Source organism: Martes martes, assembly GCF_963455335.1.
Source record: "Martes martes genome assembly, chromosome: 10".
NCBI classification, from domain to species: Eukaryota; Metazoa; Chordata; class Mammalia; order Carnivora; family Mustelidae; genus Martes; species Martes martes.
Genome location: NC_137898.1, coordinates 10,985,055 through 11,004,345, shown reverse-complemented (window position 1 = coordinate 11,004,345; position 19,291 = coordinate 10,985,055). Strand labels below are relative to the sequence as shown.

The window sequence follows — 19,291 nt, the reverse complement described above, 5'->3', positions numbered from 1 at the left end:
AGAAAATGGAGTCAAAAGGAGATTAGATACCTTTCCCAAAGTTATAGAACTACAAAAGAGGGTTAGATATGATTCTAAAGCTCAAGATATTAACAACGAAGTTATGTTGTCTCCAACGATATCAGAAGGTATTCTACTTGGGGCGCCTGGGTGGCTCAGTGGGTTAAGCCGCTGCCTTCGGCTCAGGTCATGATCTCAGGGTCCTGGGATCGAGTCCCGCATCGGGCTCTCTGCTCAGCGGGGAGCCTGCTTCCCTCTCTCCCTCTCTCTCTGCCTGCCTCTCTGTCTACTGTGATCTCTCTCTGTCAAATAAATAAATAAAAAAAAAGAAGGTATTCTACTCACCATCAGTGACCCCACAATTTTGTACATCTCATGCTCTAACAAATAATGATACTCATTGAATGGAAACATGACAATAATGTTTATTATTCCCAGGCTGAGGATCATCAGGGCAATCAGGATCTGCACAACCTAGAAATGATGAGGAAAGTAAAAACTGATTATCTACCACCCCCTTTCCAACCACTAAGTTACCCCTCTTCTCCTTCTTCTGATATGATAGATGGTCTTGATATTCTCCTGTCGTTTTCTTTCATATAAAGAACTATGGGTATATTAGCTTACTAAAATTATCTCTTGGGATATCCATCCCAAATATCCCAGTTGTTTTCAAGGTAAAAAGAATGAACCAGGACTTACCCAGAGGTGCTTTACTGACCCCTGTGGTGTTACTTCTACCACAGCTCTTGCTCTCCTTTGCTCAGATAGGAGTGACTCAGAAATTAGGAAGCAAGGAAAAATAATGTGAAGGAAGGAGCATGTGTATAGGTGAAGAAAAAGAAAAGAGCAATATGAGCTTTTCTTGGCATCTAGGGTCTAAAAATAGAGGCATTAGAGTATAGTTATCCCATGGCATAAAAAGGATACAAAGGATACAAATAAGGATACAAATCATAATGATTTGTTCCCATTGGTTTAAATGTTGGGCTAGAGATCAACCTCTGTATTCACTCTCCTTCCACCTGCACTAATCTGTCTTTCTTTAAACTGTCCCTTTCTTTTAGGCACACTCACCTGAGACTCTTGACAGAAATGCACAGAGAATAAAAGAATTTCATCCTCTAAGGAGCAGTCTGAGAAAATTTCCCAGAGACAGTAACAATGTGGGGTAATCAGCTTTCAGAAAAATCTGTTGGATGGACACCAGCTAGGGTACATGCGGCCTTTTCTTTTGCTGCTATTCCCTGCTGAAGTTAAAGTTATCATGGATGACCCACAACCTTAGAATAGATCCCAAGTCACTATGTTTTAAATACAATGAGATTAGAAGCATGATGTAATAGAATATTGTACCATTTTTGACTAATGGGCCTGAGCGTCAGATACCAATGTCCCTTGGGCAGGCTGATGTGTTATAAGGTTAATGGGACAGAGTATTGGTCATTAAAACTGATCAGCTGTGAGTTTACAACACAACTGGTCTACTTCTGGATCTGCAACTGACTTACCCCGAGGGCTTTAGGTTCCCCCTTCAAGAACTTCTCTGGCATCCCTTTCCACTGATGTGGGTATGGAACAGCAGACTTCTCTGGCTGGCACACACCAGGGCCAGCCCCTGTGGTCCCTTCTAGTTCTTGTGTGGTTGCCATGGCAGCAGAAAAGGAGCTACAATAAGAAATGTAATTTAGGATGACAGGACAAACTGTGGTTTACATTTCCTTGCTTTATTAGAACAGCTATTAGAACATCTTTGCAAAATGTAGTTATTGTAGACATCAGCCAGGAAAGTGGAAGAAACACCTTAAGGAGAGAAGCAGAGAGAGAAATGCCATGTGTCATCAAGATGCTAGAAAGTACTGAAGAGAGAGGAATCTAGATAGAATTGAGGTGAATATGCTGGGCCCATCAAATATACGAAGTTTGTACTCAGATTTTATCTCTCTGATTATAGACATTTCCCCTTTGTTTGTTTTTTTTTTTTTAAGATTTTATTTATTTATTTGCCAGAGAGAGCACAAGCAGGGGGAGAGGAAGAGAGAAACAGGTTCCCTGCTGAGCAAGGAACCCCATGAGAGACTCGATCCCAAGATGCTGGGATTATGACCTGAGCTTACGCTTAACCCACTGAGCCACCTAGGTATCCCACCATTTCCCCTTTGAAAGATAACTTTTATAATAGGAATAAACTACACAGAATCCTCTGTCTTCCCATTGATCATAAAAGTGTTTTATGGTCTCCCTTTTCTAGTTGGAGCAGAGTTATATTCTCAGAGCTGGAAATTTCCTCCGGGCTCATCTTAATAAATTCTTTTAATCTTGGATTTTATCCTATAAACTTTGGACTTTGTGGATGAAATTTATGATCCTGAGTCATAGTCCTGGCACTGAGAATTTAAATCTCTTGTCCCATTTAAATATTTTAAAACCTGACTTGCCAATGCATGGCAAGGACACATAAATTATTTTTCTGAGGCTCAAAGCACAAACATAATACTCTTGTGCCACTTTCTCTTGTCAGTCTTATAACCCCAGTCAGGTTATGTGGAAGTGAGTTTAAAGCACCGGAACAATACCGGTGGAATTTTGATCGGAATGGCATTGAAAGTATAGGTTGCTCTAGGCAGTATAGACATTTTAACAATGTTTATTCTTCCGATCCAAGAGCATGGAATGGTCTTCCATCTTTTTGTGTCTTCTTCAATTTCTTTCATGAGTGTTCTGTAGTTCCTCAAGTACAGATCCTTTACCTCTTTGGTTAGGTTTATTCCCATGTATCTTATGGTTCTTGGTGCTATAGTAAATGGAATCAATTCTCTAATTTCTCTTTCTGTATTTTCATTGTTAGTGTATAAGAAAGCCACTGATTTCTGGACATTGACTTTGTATCCTGCTGCGTTACTGAATTGCTGCATGAGTTCTAGTAGTTTGGGGGTGGAGTCTTTTGGGTTTTCCGTATAAAGAATCATGTCATCTGTGAAGAGAGAGAGTTTGATTTCTTCCTTGCCAATTTGGGTACCTTTTATTTCTCTTTGTTGTCTGATTGCTGTTGCTAGGACTTCTAATACTATCTTGAACAAGAGTGGTGAGAGTGGGCATCCTTGTCGTGTTCCTGATCTCAACGGGAAGGCTGCAAGCTTTTTCCCATTGAGGATGATATTTGCTGTGGATCTTTCATAGATAGATTTGATGCAGTTCAGGAATTTTCCCTCTATCTCTATACTTTGAAGCATTTTAATCAGGAACGGATGCTGGATTTTGTCAAATGCTTTTTCTGCATCAAGAGAACCATGTGGTTCTTCTCTCTTCTCTTATTGATTTGTTCTATCACATTGATTGATTTGCGAATGTTGAACCATCCTTGTAACCCAGGGATGAATCCCACCTGGTCATGGTGGATAATCTTTTTAATGTGCTGTTGGATCCTGTTTGCTAGGATCTTGTTGAGAATCTTAGCATCCATATTCATCAGTGATATTGGTCTGAAATTCTCCTTTTTGGTGTGGTCTTTGCCTGGTTTGGGCATCAGGGTAATGCTGGCTTCATAAAAAGAGTCTGGAAGTTTTCCTTCTGCTTCAATTTTTTGAAACAGCTTCAGGAGAATAGGTGTTATTCCTTCTTTGAAAGTTTGGTAGAATTCCCCAGGGAATCCGTCAGGTCCTGGGCTCTTGTTTTTTGGGAGGTTTTTGATCACTGCTTCAATCTCATTACTAGATATTGGTCTATTCAGGTTGTCAATTTCTTCCTGGTTCAATTTTGGGGGTTTATAGTTTTCCAGGAATGCATCCATTTCATCTAGGTTGCTTAGCTCATTGGCATATAATTGTTGATAATAACTTCTGATGATTGTTTCTACTTCCTTGGTGTTAGTTGTGATCTCTCCCTTTTCATTCATAATGTTATTAATTTGGGCTTTCTCTCTTTTCTTTTGGATTAGTGTGGCAAATGGTTTATCAATCTTATTGATTCTTTCAAAAAACCAGCTTCTAGTTTCATTGATACGTTCTACTGTATCTTTGGTTTCTACCTCATTGATCTCTGCTCTAATCTTGATTATTTCCCTTTTTACATGTGTAGTTGGTTTGACTTGCTGTTGATTCTCCAGTTCTTTAAGGTATAGAGACAGCTGGTGTATTCTGGATTTTTCAATTTTTTTGAGGGAGGCTTGGATGGCTATGTATTTCCCCCTTAGGACCACCTTTGCTCTATCCCATAGGTTTCGGACCGAAGTGTCTTCATTCTCATTGGTTTCCATGAATTGTTTAAGATCTTCTTTGATCTCCTGGTTGACCCAAGCATTCTTAAGCAAGGCGGTCTGTAGCTTCCAGGTGTTTGAGTTCCTTCTGAACTTTTCCTTGTGATTGAGCTCCAGTTTCAAAAGATTGTGATCTGAGAATATGTAGGGAATAAACTCAGTCTTTTGGTATCAGTTGAGTCCTGATTTGTGACCCAGTATGTGGTCTATTCTGGAGAAGATACTACGTGCACTTGAGAAGAATGAGTATTCTGTTGTTTTAGGGTGGAATGTTCTGTATATATCTGTGAGGTCCATCTGGTCCAAAATTCCACCGGTATGTTTCAAAGAGCTGGAGCAAACAATCCTAAAATTTGTATGGAATCAGAAGAGACCCTGAATTGCTAAGGAAATGTTGAAAAACAAAAATAAAACTGGCGGCATCACCTTACCTGATTTCAAGCTTTACTACAAAGCTGTGATCACCGAGACAGCATGGTACTGGCATAAAAACAGACACATAGACCAGTGGAACAGAGTAGAGAGCCCAGATATGGACCCTCAACTCTATGGCCAAATAATCTTCGACAAAACCGGATAAAATATACAGTGGGAAAAAGACAGTCTCTTTAATAAATGGTGCTGGGAAAACTGGACAGCTATATGTAGAAGAATGAAACTCAACCATTCTCTTACACTGTAAACAAAGATAAACTCTAAATGGATAAAAGAACTCAACGTGAGACAGGAACCCATCAGAATCCTAGAGGAGAACATAGGCAGTAACCTCTTCAATATCACCCACAGCAACTTCTTTCAAGATATGTCTCCAAAGGCAAAGGAAACAAAAGTGAAAATGAACTTTTGGTACTTCCTCAAGCTCAAAAGCTTCTGTACAGCAAAGGAAACAGTCAACAAAACAAAGAGGCAACCCACGGAATGGGAGAAGATATTTGCAAATGACAGTACAGACAAAAGGTTGATATCTAGGATCTATAAAGAACTCCTCAAACTCAACACACACAAAACAGATAATCATATCAAAAAAATGGTCAGAAGATATGAACAGACACTTCTCCAATGAAGACATACAAATGGCTAACACATGAAAAATTTTCATCATCACTAGCTATCAGGGAGATTCAAATTAAAACCACATTGAGATACCACCTTACACCAGTTAGAATGGCCAAAATTAGCAAGACAGGAAACAACATGTGTTGGAGAGGATGTGGAGAAAGGGGAACCCTCTTACACTGTTGGTGGGAATGCAAGTTGGTTCAGCCACTTTGGAGAACAGTGTGGAGATTCCTCAAGAAATTAAAAATAGAGCTTCCCTATGACCCTGCCATTGCACTACTGGGTATTTACCCCAAAGATACTGATGTAGTGAAAAGAAGGGCCATCTGTACCCCAGTGTTTATAGCAGCAATGGCCACGGTCGCCAAACTGTGGAAAGAACCAAGATGCCCTTCACGGACAAATGGATAAGGAAGATGTGGTCCATATACACTATGGAGTATTATGCCTCCATCAGAAAAGATGAATACCCAACTTTTATAGCAACATGGACAGGACTGGAAGAGATTATGCTGAGTGAAATAAGTCAAGCAGAGAGAGTCAAGTATCATATGGTTTCACTTATTTGTGGAGCATAACAAATAATATGGAGGACAAGGGTAGATGGAGAGGAGAAGGGAGTTGAGGGAAATTGGAAGGGGAGGTGAACCATGAGAGACTATGGACTCTGAAAAACAACCTGAGGGTTTTGAAGGGGTGGAGGGTGGGAGGTTGGGGGAACCAGGTGGTGGGTATTAGGGAGGGCACGTATTGCATGGAGCACTGGGTGTGGTGCAAAAACAATGAATACTGTTATGCTGAAAATAAGAAAAAATAAAAAATAAATAAAATTTTAAAAAAGCACCGGAACACTTTATCTACTCATTTGAATCCATGTTCAGATGTTGCATGGCTCACATCCATAAATTTTGAGAGAAGTGAACCTTAAGACTTTGCAAAGCCACAATCAATTCTGATTCCATTCATGGTTCGGTGAGGCTCCGTCAAAGCCTCCAGTTTGGAGGGGCCCCTGGTTGGCTCAGCCGGGTTAAAGCCTCTACCTTTGGCTCAGGTCATGAACCCAGGGTCCTGGGATTAAGCCCTGGGTCAGGATCTCTGCTCAGCGGTGAGCCTGCTTCCTCCTCTCTCTCTGCCTACTTGTGATCTCTGTCTGTCAAATAAATAAATAAAATCTTTAAAAAAAAAAGCCCCCAGTTTGGAGACGTGTGCTCTTTCATTGGTAGCACAAGATCAAAGAATGTTCCAGGGGCGCCTGGGTGGCTCAGGGGATTAAAGCCTCTGCCTGCAGCTCAGGTCATGATCCCAGGGTCCTGGGATCGAGTCCCACATTGGGCTCTCTGCTCAAGAGGGAGCCTGCTTCCCCCCCTCTCTCTGCCTGCCTCTCTGCCTACTTGTGATCTCTCCCTCTGTCAAATAAAGAAATAAAATCTTTAAAAAAAAAAAAAAAGAATGTTCCAGTAACACACATTTTTCTGATACTGGGAAAGAATTCATTTTTCTCAGGAAAGGATTATTAACCTGTATTTATACTCCATAGGCTAAGAGAACTACATTATTAGTTATCTAGCAAAAACAAAACAAAACAAAACAAAACAAAAACCTGACCAAGATAAGAAAAAAAAATGAATCCATCTCAAAGACAGGCAAGGGTAAACAACCCAAATGAAAATAAATATTAATCATTTTAAAACATTAATTTAATTTTAGTAACAAATGTATTCAAAGTTCTGGAAAGCAGTAAAATGAAAAGTACAAAATAATAAATCATAAAATAATAAGTAAAGCAAAAACTTTAAAAATAAGATGGCAGAAAAATATAATTGGTTATTCATAAGGAATACACAATATGAAGGAGAATAAAACAATTAAGATAAGGAAGTAAATAAAAGGATATAACCAAAAGTCAGTGTTTCTTCTTCTGTTCTAGAATATTTCCAAAAGTAATACAGAGAAAATTAGAACTCCATTTTGAAACTGGGACACAACTAAAATTACCATAATTCAGATGAAGTAATTTTTAAAAGCAATGAAGACTGCATGAAGAAGAATTTTGGGGAAATGCAGAAGGAGTATCAAAGAAGCAAGACACTATGCCACAGATTTCAGAGTACACTTCCCAAAGGCGAGAGGCTCACTGAGGTATAAAACACATGCTCTTATTTATAAACCGGAGAATGAACACACCAGCTGACAGCTGCAGCTTCCCTGGACAAGTATAGTTCTGAGACATAAAAGGTGGGAATAGCAGAGAAAACACATCAAAAAGCCACTTTTGTAGGAAGCCATCTGTCTCTGAATAATTTTTACACTGGAGTCTGCAAAGAAGGCAGCAAGTCTTCTTGCCAAAAATCTCCAAGAAATCCTAAAGATTGGCATCATCTGAGTATATCATCATAATCAAAGATCACCAAGTGTACAAAAACTAAGAGATTTAGTTATGAGGAACAACAAATGCTTCAGATATTATGATAATCAAATACAGAATGTGTAATAAGTATTGACGAAGTGTTCAAATAAAAACGAATTGCAAAAATGAGAAAACACAGGTAAAGTGCCAAACTGACATGACAAATTTCAAACGTAAAGAAAACAATGTCGACATTAAAAAAAAAATAATTGGTTAATGTGTTACACAGCAATGGACACAGAAAAGGGAATCTGTGAACTGGAAGATAAACCTGGAAAAATGACCTAAAAGTCACATAGACAAAGAAATGGACATAGGAGAAGAGATGTGAAAAGATTAGAAGTATGGAACTAAAAGTTTGAGATAGGTATAGAGTCCTATAAAAAGAGGAGACAACAAATGGAGGATAGGTGAAATTAGCAATATGTGAAACTCACAGACACAGATCATGTAACATAAACCAAGCAGTTTTATTTCAAATATTTATATTCAAACACATCATGGTAAACTTACAAGATAGCAAAGAGCAAAGATGATCTTAAGAATAGTAAAAACGAAAAGTCCGATCCCATGCAAAGTGAGAGCAATTAGACTGACAACAATGTAAGCCAGAAAACCATAGAAAAATAGTTTTCAAAAGCCTGAGAGGAAACAATTATAGACCTATAATTTTGTTTTATGCACTAAAACTGGGCTTTGAGATCAAGGGTGACATGAGGACATTTTCAGATAAGTAAACTCTTGATGGCGTTTATAAGCACTGGCAAACAGCCACATTAAATAGAACATTCACTAAATAGAACTTTCAAATGATGTGCTTAAAAATGAGAAACATGAGTCCCAGAAGGCTGTTTTTTGATGCAAGAAGGAATGGTTAGCAAAGAATTGGTAAACATATATGCATACATGTTGTTTGTACAAAATAAGGCCAACAATATCTGATTCATTAGGTGAAACAGAAGGACAAAATAGAAAACACTGGACTCCCCCAAAAGCAAAATTTGGGATTGGGATGATAAGAATTGGTCTTCTAATGTCCTGGTGCTCTTTGGAAGATGGGTAAAGATAGTAACTAGATTTCTTTCTTTTCTTTTCTTTTCATTTTTTTTAACCTTTTTCTTTTTCTTTTTTATTTTTTCAGTGTTCCAAAATTCATTGTTTATGTACCACACCCAATGCTCCATGCAATACGTGCCTTCCTTAATACCCACCACCAGGCTCACCCATTCAATAAGGGTGAAAAAACCAAGAGTTACTGATAAAGATAAGAAATGGGTTGTGTGGGGCGCCTGGGTGGCTCAGTGGGTTAGGCCACTGCCTTCGGCTCAGGTCATGATCTCAGGGTCCTGGGATCAAGTCCCACATCGGGCTCTCTGCTCAGCAGGGAGCCTGCTTCCCTCTCACTCTCTCTGCCTGCCTCTTTGCCTACTTGTGATTTCTCTTTATAAAATAAATAAAATATAAAAAAAAAAGAAATGAGTTGTGTAACTTTTTTCAACAAAGAAGGGAAAATGTTATGAGAAAATGAAGATTAAAAAAATGTAATCTATCCACCAAAAAGGCAAGAAAGGAGATAAAATGAACAGAAAACTAAGCGAGACAAACAGAAAGCAAAAACTATCATAGAGGACTAATCACCTCCAGAATTGTTGTTTGAGGACATCCGAAAATCTACTCTTCTTTAAAAGCATTGAGATCACACTGGGAAAATGGTGAAAATCAGCTTTTCTGGAACTCTAGACACTAACCAAGATCTTGTAGCAATCAAAAACATTTATTCAAAGACAATTGTTGAATTTTGATAAGCATATTGAACTTTGTCACTTTTTCTTTGTCATAAAGATTCACAGGATATAATTTGCCATTTAAACTAGTTTTAAGTGTAATAGTTGCTTTAAGTCCATTCACATTGTTGTTGCAAGCATTACCACTATACAAAGCCAAAACTTTTTCTATTTTCTCAGCTGAAACTCTGTACTGAAACTCCCCATTTCCACCTCTCCTGGCAAACATTCTACTTTCTGTCTTCATGAACTGAACTACTGTAGGAAACTCATATAAGCGGAATGATGCAATACTGTTCTTTGGTGACTAGCTTATTTCACTTAACAAAATGCCTCATTTCACTCATGTGTAGCCAGGTGCCAAAACTTCTTTTCCTTTTAAGGCTGAATAGTATTCCATTATATGTAAAAACCATATTTTCTTTGTCTGAGTATTGCATTAATTCTCTTCAATCCTTATATCTTAGCAATTTTAGTCCATGAACATGGAATGTCTTTCCATTTATTTGTGTTATCTTCAATTTCCTTGAGGAATATTTTGTAGTTTTCAGCATTGAAAGTCTCATCTCCTTGATTAAGTTTAAGCTGAAATCTTTTATTATTTCAATGCTATTATAAATTGATTTTCTTTATTTTCTTCTCAGGTTGTCCATTGTTAGTATAGAGAAATGCAGGTGATTTTTGTGTGTTGATTCTGCGTCCTGCAACTTTTCCTGAATTCATTTATTAGTTCTAACAGCTGTGTGTGTGTGATCTTTAGGGTTTTCTATATATAAAAGCATGTCATTTTGTGAACAGAGATAATTTTACTTCTTCCTTTAAAATGTTGATGATGCCTCTAATTACTTTAGCTTGCCTAATTTCTCTGACAGGGACTTCTGTTTCTATGCTGAATAAAAGTGGCAAAAGCAGACATCCTTGGTTTGTTCCTAATCTTAGAGGAAAAGGTTTCATTCTTTTAACATTAAGTACAATGCTGACTGTAAACTTTTTACATATGGCCTTTATTATGTTAAGGGAGCTTCCTTCTATTTCTAGTTTTCTGAGTGTTTTTGTCAAGAAAGGCTGTTGAATTTTGTCAAATGCTTTTTCTGCATCAATTCAGATTATCATGTGTGACTATTTAGGTCATTCTGTTAATGTGGCATATTAACTAATCCATTTTTATATATTGGACGGTCCTTGCATTCTAGGTTTAATTCTCACCTGGTCATGGTATATAATCCTTTTAATAGGGTGTCAAATTTGGTTTTTAGTTCTTTGTTGAAGATATTGGTGTCGATGATTATAAGGGATAGTGTTCTGTAGTTTTCTTGTCATGTCTTTTCTGGTTTTGGTAACAAGGTAATGCTCACCTCATGGAATGACTTATGGGGTGTTCCCTCATCTTGAATGTTTTGGAAAAGTTGATAAAAATTGGTGTTAATTTTTCTTTAAATATTTGGTAGATTTCACCAGTGAGGTTATCTGGTCCTTGGTTTTTCTTTTTGGGGAGGTTTTCAATTATTTATTTAATATCCTTTCTTGTTATAGTCCTCTTGAGACTTTCTAATTTCTTCATGAGTAAGTCTAGGTAGGCTGCATCTTTCTATAAATTTGTCTGTTTCATTTAGGTTATCCAAGTTTTTGAGAACCAATTGTTCATAGTACTCTCTTATAATCCTTTTATTATTTCTGTAAAATCAGTATTATGTCCCTTTTCACTTATAAATTCGTTATTTGACTCATCTTTCTGTATTAGATAATCTAGCTAAATGTTTGTCAATTTTGTTGATCTTTTCAAAGAACAAACTCTTGGTTTCATCAATTCTCTCTATTGTTGTTTTAACTTAATCCTATTCCTATTACCCTCTCCCAATTCTGTGGCAGCCCTGAAAACTAGAAGCCTTAGAACCATGGAAGCTACAGAAACTGGCCATGTATCAGTCTGTGAAGGGGTTAAAATGAAATTGGAAATCCTTAACAAACCCCATCCCCAGAGAATTGTCACTACTTGACCTGTTTGGAAAACATCTGGAAAAGCTCTACTCATAGATCTTGTCTTTACTTGATATGTATAACTCAAGGCTCATTCAGTGATGACAGCCTTAACCCCAAGGTGTTTGTCAAAAGCAATTATCAGAAATTGTTTAATTCACAGCTTCCGAAGGCAGTGATAGAGTTAAATAAAAAAGAAAAGCTGGATTTTAAAAATAGTTGAAAGAAAAAAAACGGGAAAGAGATTTCTGCAAGGACCTTGAAAAATTCTTAATATATCCCTGGGAATCTAGAAAGCCATATATGTGCATGTTGTATGTGTGCCCAGGAAAGACCTGAGAAGTTCCTAATTCCTCAACTATGGCTTATCTCAGGACTCTGTGCAAGGAAGAAGGAAAGGCTATAGAGAAAGGAAATACAGAGTTATAAACTACCAGAGAATTAAAGTTTGCTCAATGCATGCACACACACATGACTTAAGACAAAATGCAAGGAGACTTATTGAGGGGAGGAGGCTCTTAAAGATATCTGTTAAATCAGTAGCTGACCACTAAACTGAATCAAACAGAAATTCTAATGTGCACAGATTACACAGAATATAGATTTCACAGAAGAGATCTGGCAGTCACTACACAACTACAACAACACAGCAATGACCAATAGCCACAACAACAATGAATACTTGGAATGGGGTATTCTTTGAAAAGATCAACAAAACTGGAAAATCATTAGCTAGACTGAACAAGAAGAATTGTAAGAAGAAATTACCAAAATCAGGAATGAAGTCAACATGATAACCAACCTTACAGAAAAAAAAAATTGTAAAAGACTACTATGAATAACTATATGCCAATAAATGAGATAACTTAGATGACACAGTTAAATTCTTGTAGAGACACTAATGAAACTGATGGAAGAAGAAACATGAAAGCTGTATAGATCTATTACAGGAATTTAAATTAGGAAATTAAAAATTTCCTATAAAGAAAAGCCCATGCCCATATGGTTTCACTGGTGATTATATTAAGCATTTTAAAAAGATTCAATAACTCCTCTTCAAAAACTCTTTAAAAAAAACTGGAAGAGGAAGACAAAAGATTCAATAACTTTTCTTCAAAAACTCTTTAAAAAAACTGGAAGAGGAAGGACACTTCCCAATTTATTGTTCAAGGCTAGTGTTACCTTGATATCAAAATCAAGAAAAGACATCATAAAAAAAGTAAACCACAGATGAATGTCCTTTATGAACAAAGACACAAAACTTGTTTAAGGATCCAATTCAGGCAGATATGGATCTCACTCAGTCCCCTGGTCTGAGTGTTCCCCAGCCCATTCTGTAGATGAGAAAGACATTAGAGCAACAGCAGAACGAACGTTCTTCTCAAGTGCACATTCTAGGATAGACCATAGGTGTGGATACAAAGAAGTCTTAGAAAATTCAAGAAAATTAAAATCACACTAAGTATCTTCTCTGACATCAATGGCATGAAGCTAGAAATCAATAACAAGAAGAAAACAGGAAAATTCATGAACATATGGAAATTAAACAACATTCCTGAACAACAAGTGGGTCAAATAAAGAAATTAAAGGGGAAATTTTAAAATTTCCTGAGACAAACAAAAGTGGGAACACAGCTTACCAGAACTTGTGGGATGCAGCAAAAGCAATTCTGAGGGAATTTCACAACAATAAACACCTACATTAAGAAGTAAGAAAGATCCCAAATAAACAAGCTAAATCTACTCGTTAAGGACAAGAAAAGGAAGAATAAACCGAGTCCCAAGTTAGCAGAAGAAAGGAAATAATAAAGATTAGAGCAGAAATAAATGACATAGAAAACTAAAAGTGATAGAAGAGATTAACCAAACTAAGAGTTGGCTTTTTGAAAACACTAACAAAACTGACAAACCCTTATCTAGGCTAACCAAGGAAAAAAGAGAGAGAACCCAAATCATCAAGGTTATGCATGAAAAAGGAGACGCTACAACTGATACCACAGATTGAAAGGACCATAAGAGACTACTATGAACACCTATACACTAAAAAACTGGGCAACCTGGAAAGACATGGAAAAATTCTTGGAAACCTACAACTTACCAAGACTGAATCAGGAAGAAACAGAAACTCTGAAAAGACCCACTAGTAGTAAGGAGAGAGAATCAGTAATGAAAAAATCTTCCAACATAGAAAAGCCCAGCACCGAATCAATTCACTGGTAGGTTTTACCTTGAAGAAACACTTGAAGAATTAACACCAATCCTTCTCAAACTCTTGTGAGGAATCAAAAAGGGGGAAATTTCAAACCTCATTTTATGAGGCCAGCATTAGTCTGATACCAAAACCAGGAAGGGCACTACTAATAGGGATACTGGAGGAATGTATCCCTGATGCATGCTAAAATTCTCAGTAAAATACTAGGAAACTGAATTCAACAACACATTGAAAGGATTGTTCACTGTGATCAAGTGTAATTTATTCCTGAAACCAAAAATCGTTCAACATATGCAAATCAATGATATATCACAGTAACAGAATGAAAGAAAAGAACCATATGATCATCTCAATAGATACAGAAAAAGTATTTGACAAAATTCAACATCCACTCATGATAAAAACTGTTAACCTGGTAGACATAGAAGAACATACTCAACTTAATAAAGGTCATATACAAAAAGCCCACAGCTAACATCATACTCAAAGGTGAAAGGTTGAAGGCTTTTCTTCTAAGATCAGGGACAAGACTAGGTTGTCTACTCTCAGCACTTCCATTCAATATGGTACTAGAAGTCCTAGCTAGACCAGTCAGTCAAGAAACAGAAATAAAAGATACCAGAATTGGAAAGGAAGCTGTAATATTGTCTCTATTTGCAGATGATATGATTTTTATATTTAAAAAATCCTAAAGACTCAACTAAAAACCTATTAGATCTAATCAATGAATTCAGGGAAGTTGCAGGATACAAAATTAATATATACAAAAATCAGCAGCATTTCTACACACTAACTATGTAATTTTTAAAAAAGAAATGAAAAAATTGATCTCATTTATAATAACACGAAAAACAATAAAACACTTATGAATAAATTTAACTAAGAAGGTAAATGATCTATGCTGAAAACTGCAAGACATTAATGAAAGAAATTGTAAGCACATATAAATGGAAAAGTATTCCCTGTTCAGAGATTGGAAAAATTAATCCTGTTAAAATGTCAATACTACTGAAAGCCATCTATAGATGCAATGCATTGTTTATCAAGATATTAATGGCATTTTTTATAGAAGTAGAAAAACACTCCTAAAATTTATATGGAAGCACAGAAGATTCCAACTAGCCAAAGAAAAACTGAAAAAGGAGAACAAACAGAAGGCATCACATTTCCTGATTTCAAGTTATACTATTAGGATTTAGTCATCCAAACAGTGTGGTGCTGCCATAAAAACAGACAAGACAGGGACGCCTGGGTGGCTCAGTTGGTTAAGTGGCTGCCTTCAGCTCAGGTCATGATCCCAGCGTCCTGGGATCGAGTCCTGCATCGGGCTCCTTGCTCAGCAGGGATCCTGCTTCTCCCTCTGCCCTGCCTGCCACTCTGTCTGCTTGTGCTCACTCTCTCTGACAAATAAATTAAAAAAATCTTTAAAAGAAAAAAAAAAAAAAGACAGACAGACCAACAACAGAATTCAGAGCCCAGAACTAAACCCAAGCACACATGATCAACTACTATTTGACAAGAGAGCCAAGAACACTCCATGGAGAAGATAGTCTCTTCCACAAATGGTGCTGGGAAATTTGGGTGAACACAAGTTGAAGAATTACACTGGACATGAATCTTACACCACTCACAAAAACTAACTCAAAATGGATAAAGACTTCAGTGTAAGACCTGGAACCATAAACTCCTACAAGGAAACATAGGAGTGAAGCTTTTGACATGGGTCTGGATGATGAATTTTTCGATACAACATCTAGAGCACAAGCAACAAAAACTCTACAATAAACAAACAGGACTGCATTAAACCAAAAAGCTTCTATATATCAAAAGAAACCATCAAGAAAGGGAAAAGACAACCTATGGAGCGGGAAAAAGATATTTGCAAATCATATATCTGATAAGGGGTTAATGTCCAAAATACATAAAGAATTCATACAACTCAATAGGGAAAAAAATGGGCAAAGGATTTGAAAAGAAATTTCTCCAAATAAGATATACAAAAACCCAATAGATACATGAAAAGATGCTCAACATCACTAGCCCTTAGGGAAATGCAAGTCAAAATCACAACGAGAAATCACCTTACACTGGTTAGAATAGCCATCCTCAAAAAGAAGGGATAGAACAAATGCTGGAGAGGATGTGGAGAAAAAGAAACCCTTGTACACAGTTGGTGGGAATGTAGACTGGTGCAGTAACTGTGGGAAATAGTATGGAGGGTCCTCAAGAAATTAAAAATAGAATGACCATATGATCCAGCAATCACACTTTTGAGAATATGTGCAAAGGAAATGAAAACACTAATTTGAAAAGGTATCTATCCCCCCACATTCATGGCAGCATTACATACACACACACACACACACACACACACACACACAAACACACAAACACACTGTGTTTATTATTCAGCCATGAAAAAATAAAAACAGCAACAAGGAAATGCTACCATTTGCAACAACATAGACGGACCTTGGAGACATTATGCTAAGTGGAATATGTCAGACAAGACAAATATTGTATAATATCACTTACATGTCGAATCTTATTTTTTAAAAAATCCCAAACTCATAGAAAGAGATCAGAACTATGGTCACTAGAGGTGAAGAGTCGGGGTGGGCAGAAATGGCAGAAGCTGGTAAAAAGATGCAAACTTCCAGTTATAAGATCCCTAAGTACTAGTGATGCAATGTACAATGTGATGACTATAGTGAACATGGCTATGTAATGTATAGGAAAGCTGTTAAGAGAGTAAATCCTGTAATTCTCATCACAAGGAGAAATTTTTCCCCTTTTTGTCTTTTTCTTTTTATTGTGTCAATAGGAGAAGATGGACGTTAGCCTAACTGACTGATCATCGTTTCACAATATATAAATGAAATGATCATGCTGTACTCCTTAAACTTACACAATGATATATGCCAATTATTTTTTAATAAACCTAGAAAAGAAAGAAAAAAAAACTCGGTTATTTCCTTCTTGCACCATAGAAGCCAAAAGTAATGTAAAAGTAACTACTAGTAATTCTGAGTCCAAATAAAGGTGTACTTTAGTGTACTTCTTTTTTAATGCAAATAAATTTCTGTGTTCACCTCTCCAACTTATCTTCAGACTGAGGATTTAGGTGATGTAGGCCCTATCTTGTCAAACATCCCTGGTGGTTCGTCCTCTATATTTAATAAGACTTTGAGTTTCCCACAAGCAAACACTATATTAAAATAACACTTCCAAATGTCTCTAATGGTCTTTCCATATTCTGTGGTGACATATATCTGGTCCTGGTCATTTGGGGCTGATGCTCTGGTCCTTCTAATGAGCTCTGACTATAAATTTACTTAACTGCCTCCTTCTTTCTTACCACAGAAATTCATGTGTTAATTGCCTAGGGAAGATAAATTCCTCAAGGATAAATACGTGTTTATCCTCTAGGCCTGGACTTCCCTGTTTTTAAATACAAAGGAAACCAAAACAACAAAAAAGTTTGGATAGGTATGAGGAGCATTTCCTCTAGATTAGGGGAGACTCTGAACTGTAGTATTACCGTATTATTTGTGACATGTGTTGGGCTGTTGACAAGTACAGTGTCTTCCTGTTATTGTTGTTCCTGCTACAAATGTGGAGAAACCTAGAAAGCATCCCACTTTTCTTCTACTGATGTCAAATCTTCTTGGGGGTGAGTACTGCCACCCATCTCTTGTTTCCTACTGTTTTATCACCAGCTCCCTCCTGAGTCCCAACTGCCAATGAGGGAGCATGACAATGGTCTTTGTCAAACTTAAAAAATAGAATAGAGGCCCAAAGGAGGCCTGACCTTGGACAGTTGGTTGAGGATGATGATGAGACAGTAGAAACAGGGACCTGGGCAAGGAAAAGGTCTGGACTAGGAATTGAGATGTCTGGTTTCTAGTCCTGGTTCTCTTACTGACTATGTGACTCTGGGTAAGTTATTTCTTTTCTGTGGGTTTCACTGACCTCATCTGAGGAAAGAGTGCGTTAGGCACAGTTGCCTCAAGCTTTCTGATCTCAAAGATGCCAAGAATCTACAAAATCCCTCTCCTCATTGGACTTCTTTACAGGTATCTTCAGTCTGTGGCTTGGCATCTCGTGAATCCTGCCCTGGAATGGTTGGAGAACTAGGTCAGACCACAGTGTACCCCAGGGCCTGCATAAGACTGGGGATCCCATGTTCATCTGACAGCATCTCCACCAAATTCTTCACGTGGCAGGCCTTTTCTGACTGCTGAATTATAAAAATGATGTCAGAGACAGAGAATAAAGACCATGAAAGAAGGAGACTCAAGAGTACATGAAATACTTAGTGAAAAAACATAGAATATTGCTTTCGGTTTCCTAAGAGCCTAGGGATGTAGGGATCAAACATAACTATGACCACCGCACCCAGGCTCAGCCTCTAGGAGCCCATCCTTACCACCATCCTCTGCAAAAAGAATGTTCTCCAAGCCACCCCACCCACAACATACACTTAAAGGTGCACTAGACCCACCCCCAACCCAGAATACCAGCTCCTGCTGTGAGAAGTAACTAGATCCTCTCTCATTCCACTCCCAGTTACCCTAGAACCAGTGGATGAAAAACTCACCAGCCCCAGAGCCTAGGAAGGCATGCCCCTACCTTTCTTCAGGCCTGCAATGTCTGCAGTGCGTCCTATGAGTGCCGGAGACTCTGGGCAAGTGCCTTCAGTCCAGATAAAACACTTGCCCCCACTCCACACCTCACTCAGGTCAATTCTGCATTCCTCTCCTGCAGTTTTTCTGAACTCCAAAGGCAGTGCTGAGTATTTCTGAGATACACAGCTGCTTCCTTTTTTATGTCGGAAGTGCTAACTGATTTAGTGTCCTTAATACGGGTGTGGGTGTCTGTTGTGAAATTTGCTGAACGAGCAGTGACTGCCTCATACAGTCTTTTATAGGAAAATAATAGCATGTGTATTACCGTGTATATAGTCTCTAATGTGCCATTACTGTGTGTATCGGTGGAAGTCAGTGGTTGAGGACTTACTGTGGGCCAGACTCTGCTCAAAGGCCTTTATATACACAAACTAATTAATGACATTTAAACCTCATTTGAAAAGCTTCTCTTCACAGCTTCACACATTTTCACCTGCTCTCTTCATCTCCCTGGAGAACTACATGTTACCGTTCTATACAAAATTTAAACATATTATTTACATGAAAATCCAGCATTAGGGATGAAGGCCTGTAAAGTGGCAACAAGTTGATTGCATGGCAATAATTAATAAGACACGTTTCTAAATCAAAGAGGCATCTGGTATCCTAGAAAGAGCCTGTGATTTGACTAAGACAAAGCCAATTCCAACCACTCATTCATGGCCTTATTCTTTCTCTGAACATAAGATTCCTCATTTGTAATATGAAATCAATACTTTATATGGAGGAGAAAGCAAGTGGTGTTCAGTTCTCATTCAGTAAACATTTTCTTAAAGAAAAATTACTTTGAGCCATCAGTGTGTTCTGTTCTGCAGATAAAATGGTGAAAAATGATACACAGGCCTGTCCCTGAGGAGCTTACAGACGGCCAGGCACACGAACAAGTAAATATACCACCATAATCCAGGA

At 37.6% G+C, this 19,291-nt stretch overlaps 1 protein-coding gene across 1 annotated transcript in view; it reads right to left on the bottom strand.

Annotated features, from left to right (window-relative positions):
• LOC308351012 (membrane-spanning 4-domains subfamily A member 4A-like) overlaps window positions 1-18,465 on the bottom strand; it is a 30,720-nt gene extending 12,255 nt beyond the window's left edge. Inside the window, 3 exon segments of the mRNA XM_080816471.1 lie at window positions 346-474; window positions 1,512-1,668; window positions 18,327-18,465. Coding sequence (XP_080672597.1) covers window positions 346-474; window positions 1,512-1,652 — 270 coding nt within the window. The 5' untranslated portion in view covers window positions 1,653-1,668; window positions 18,327-18,465.
• Between the last annotated feature and the right edge of the window lie 826 nt (window positions 18,466-19,291).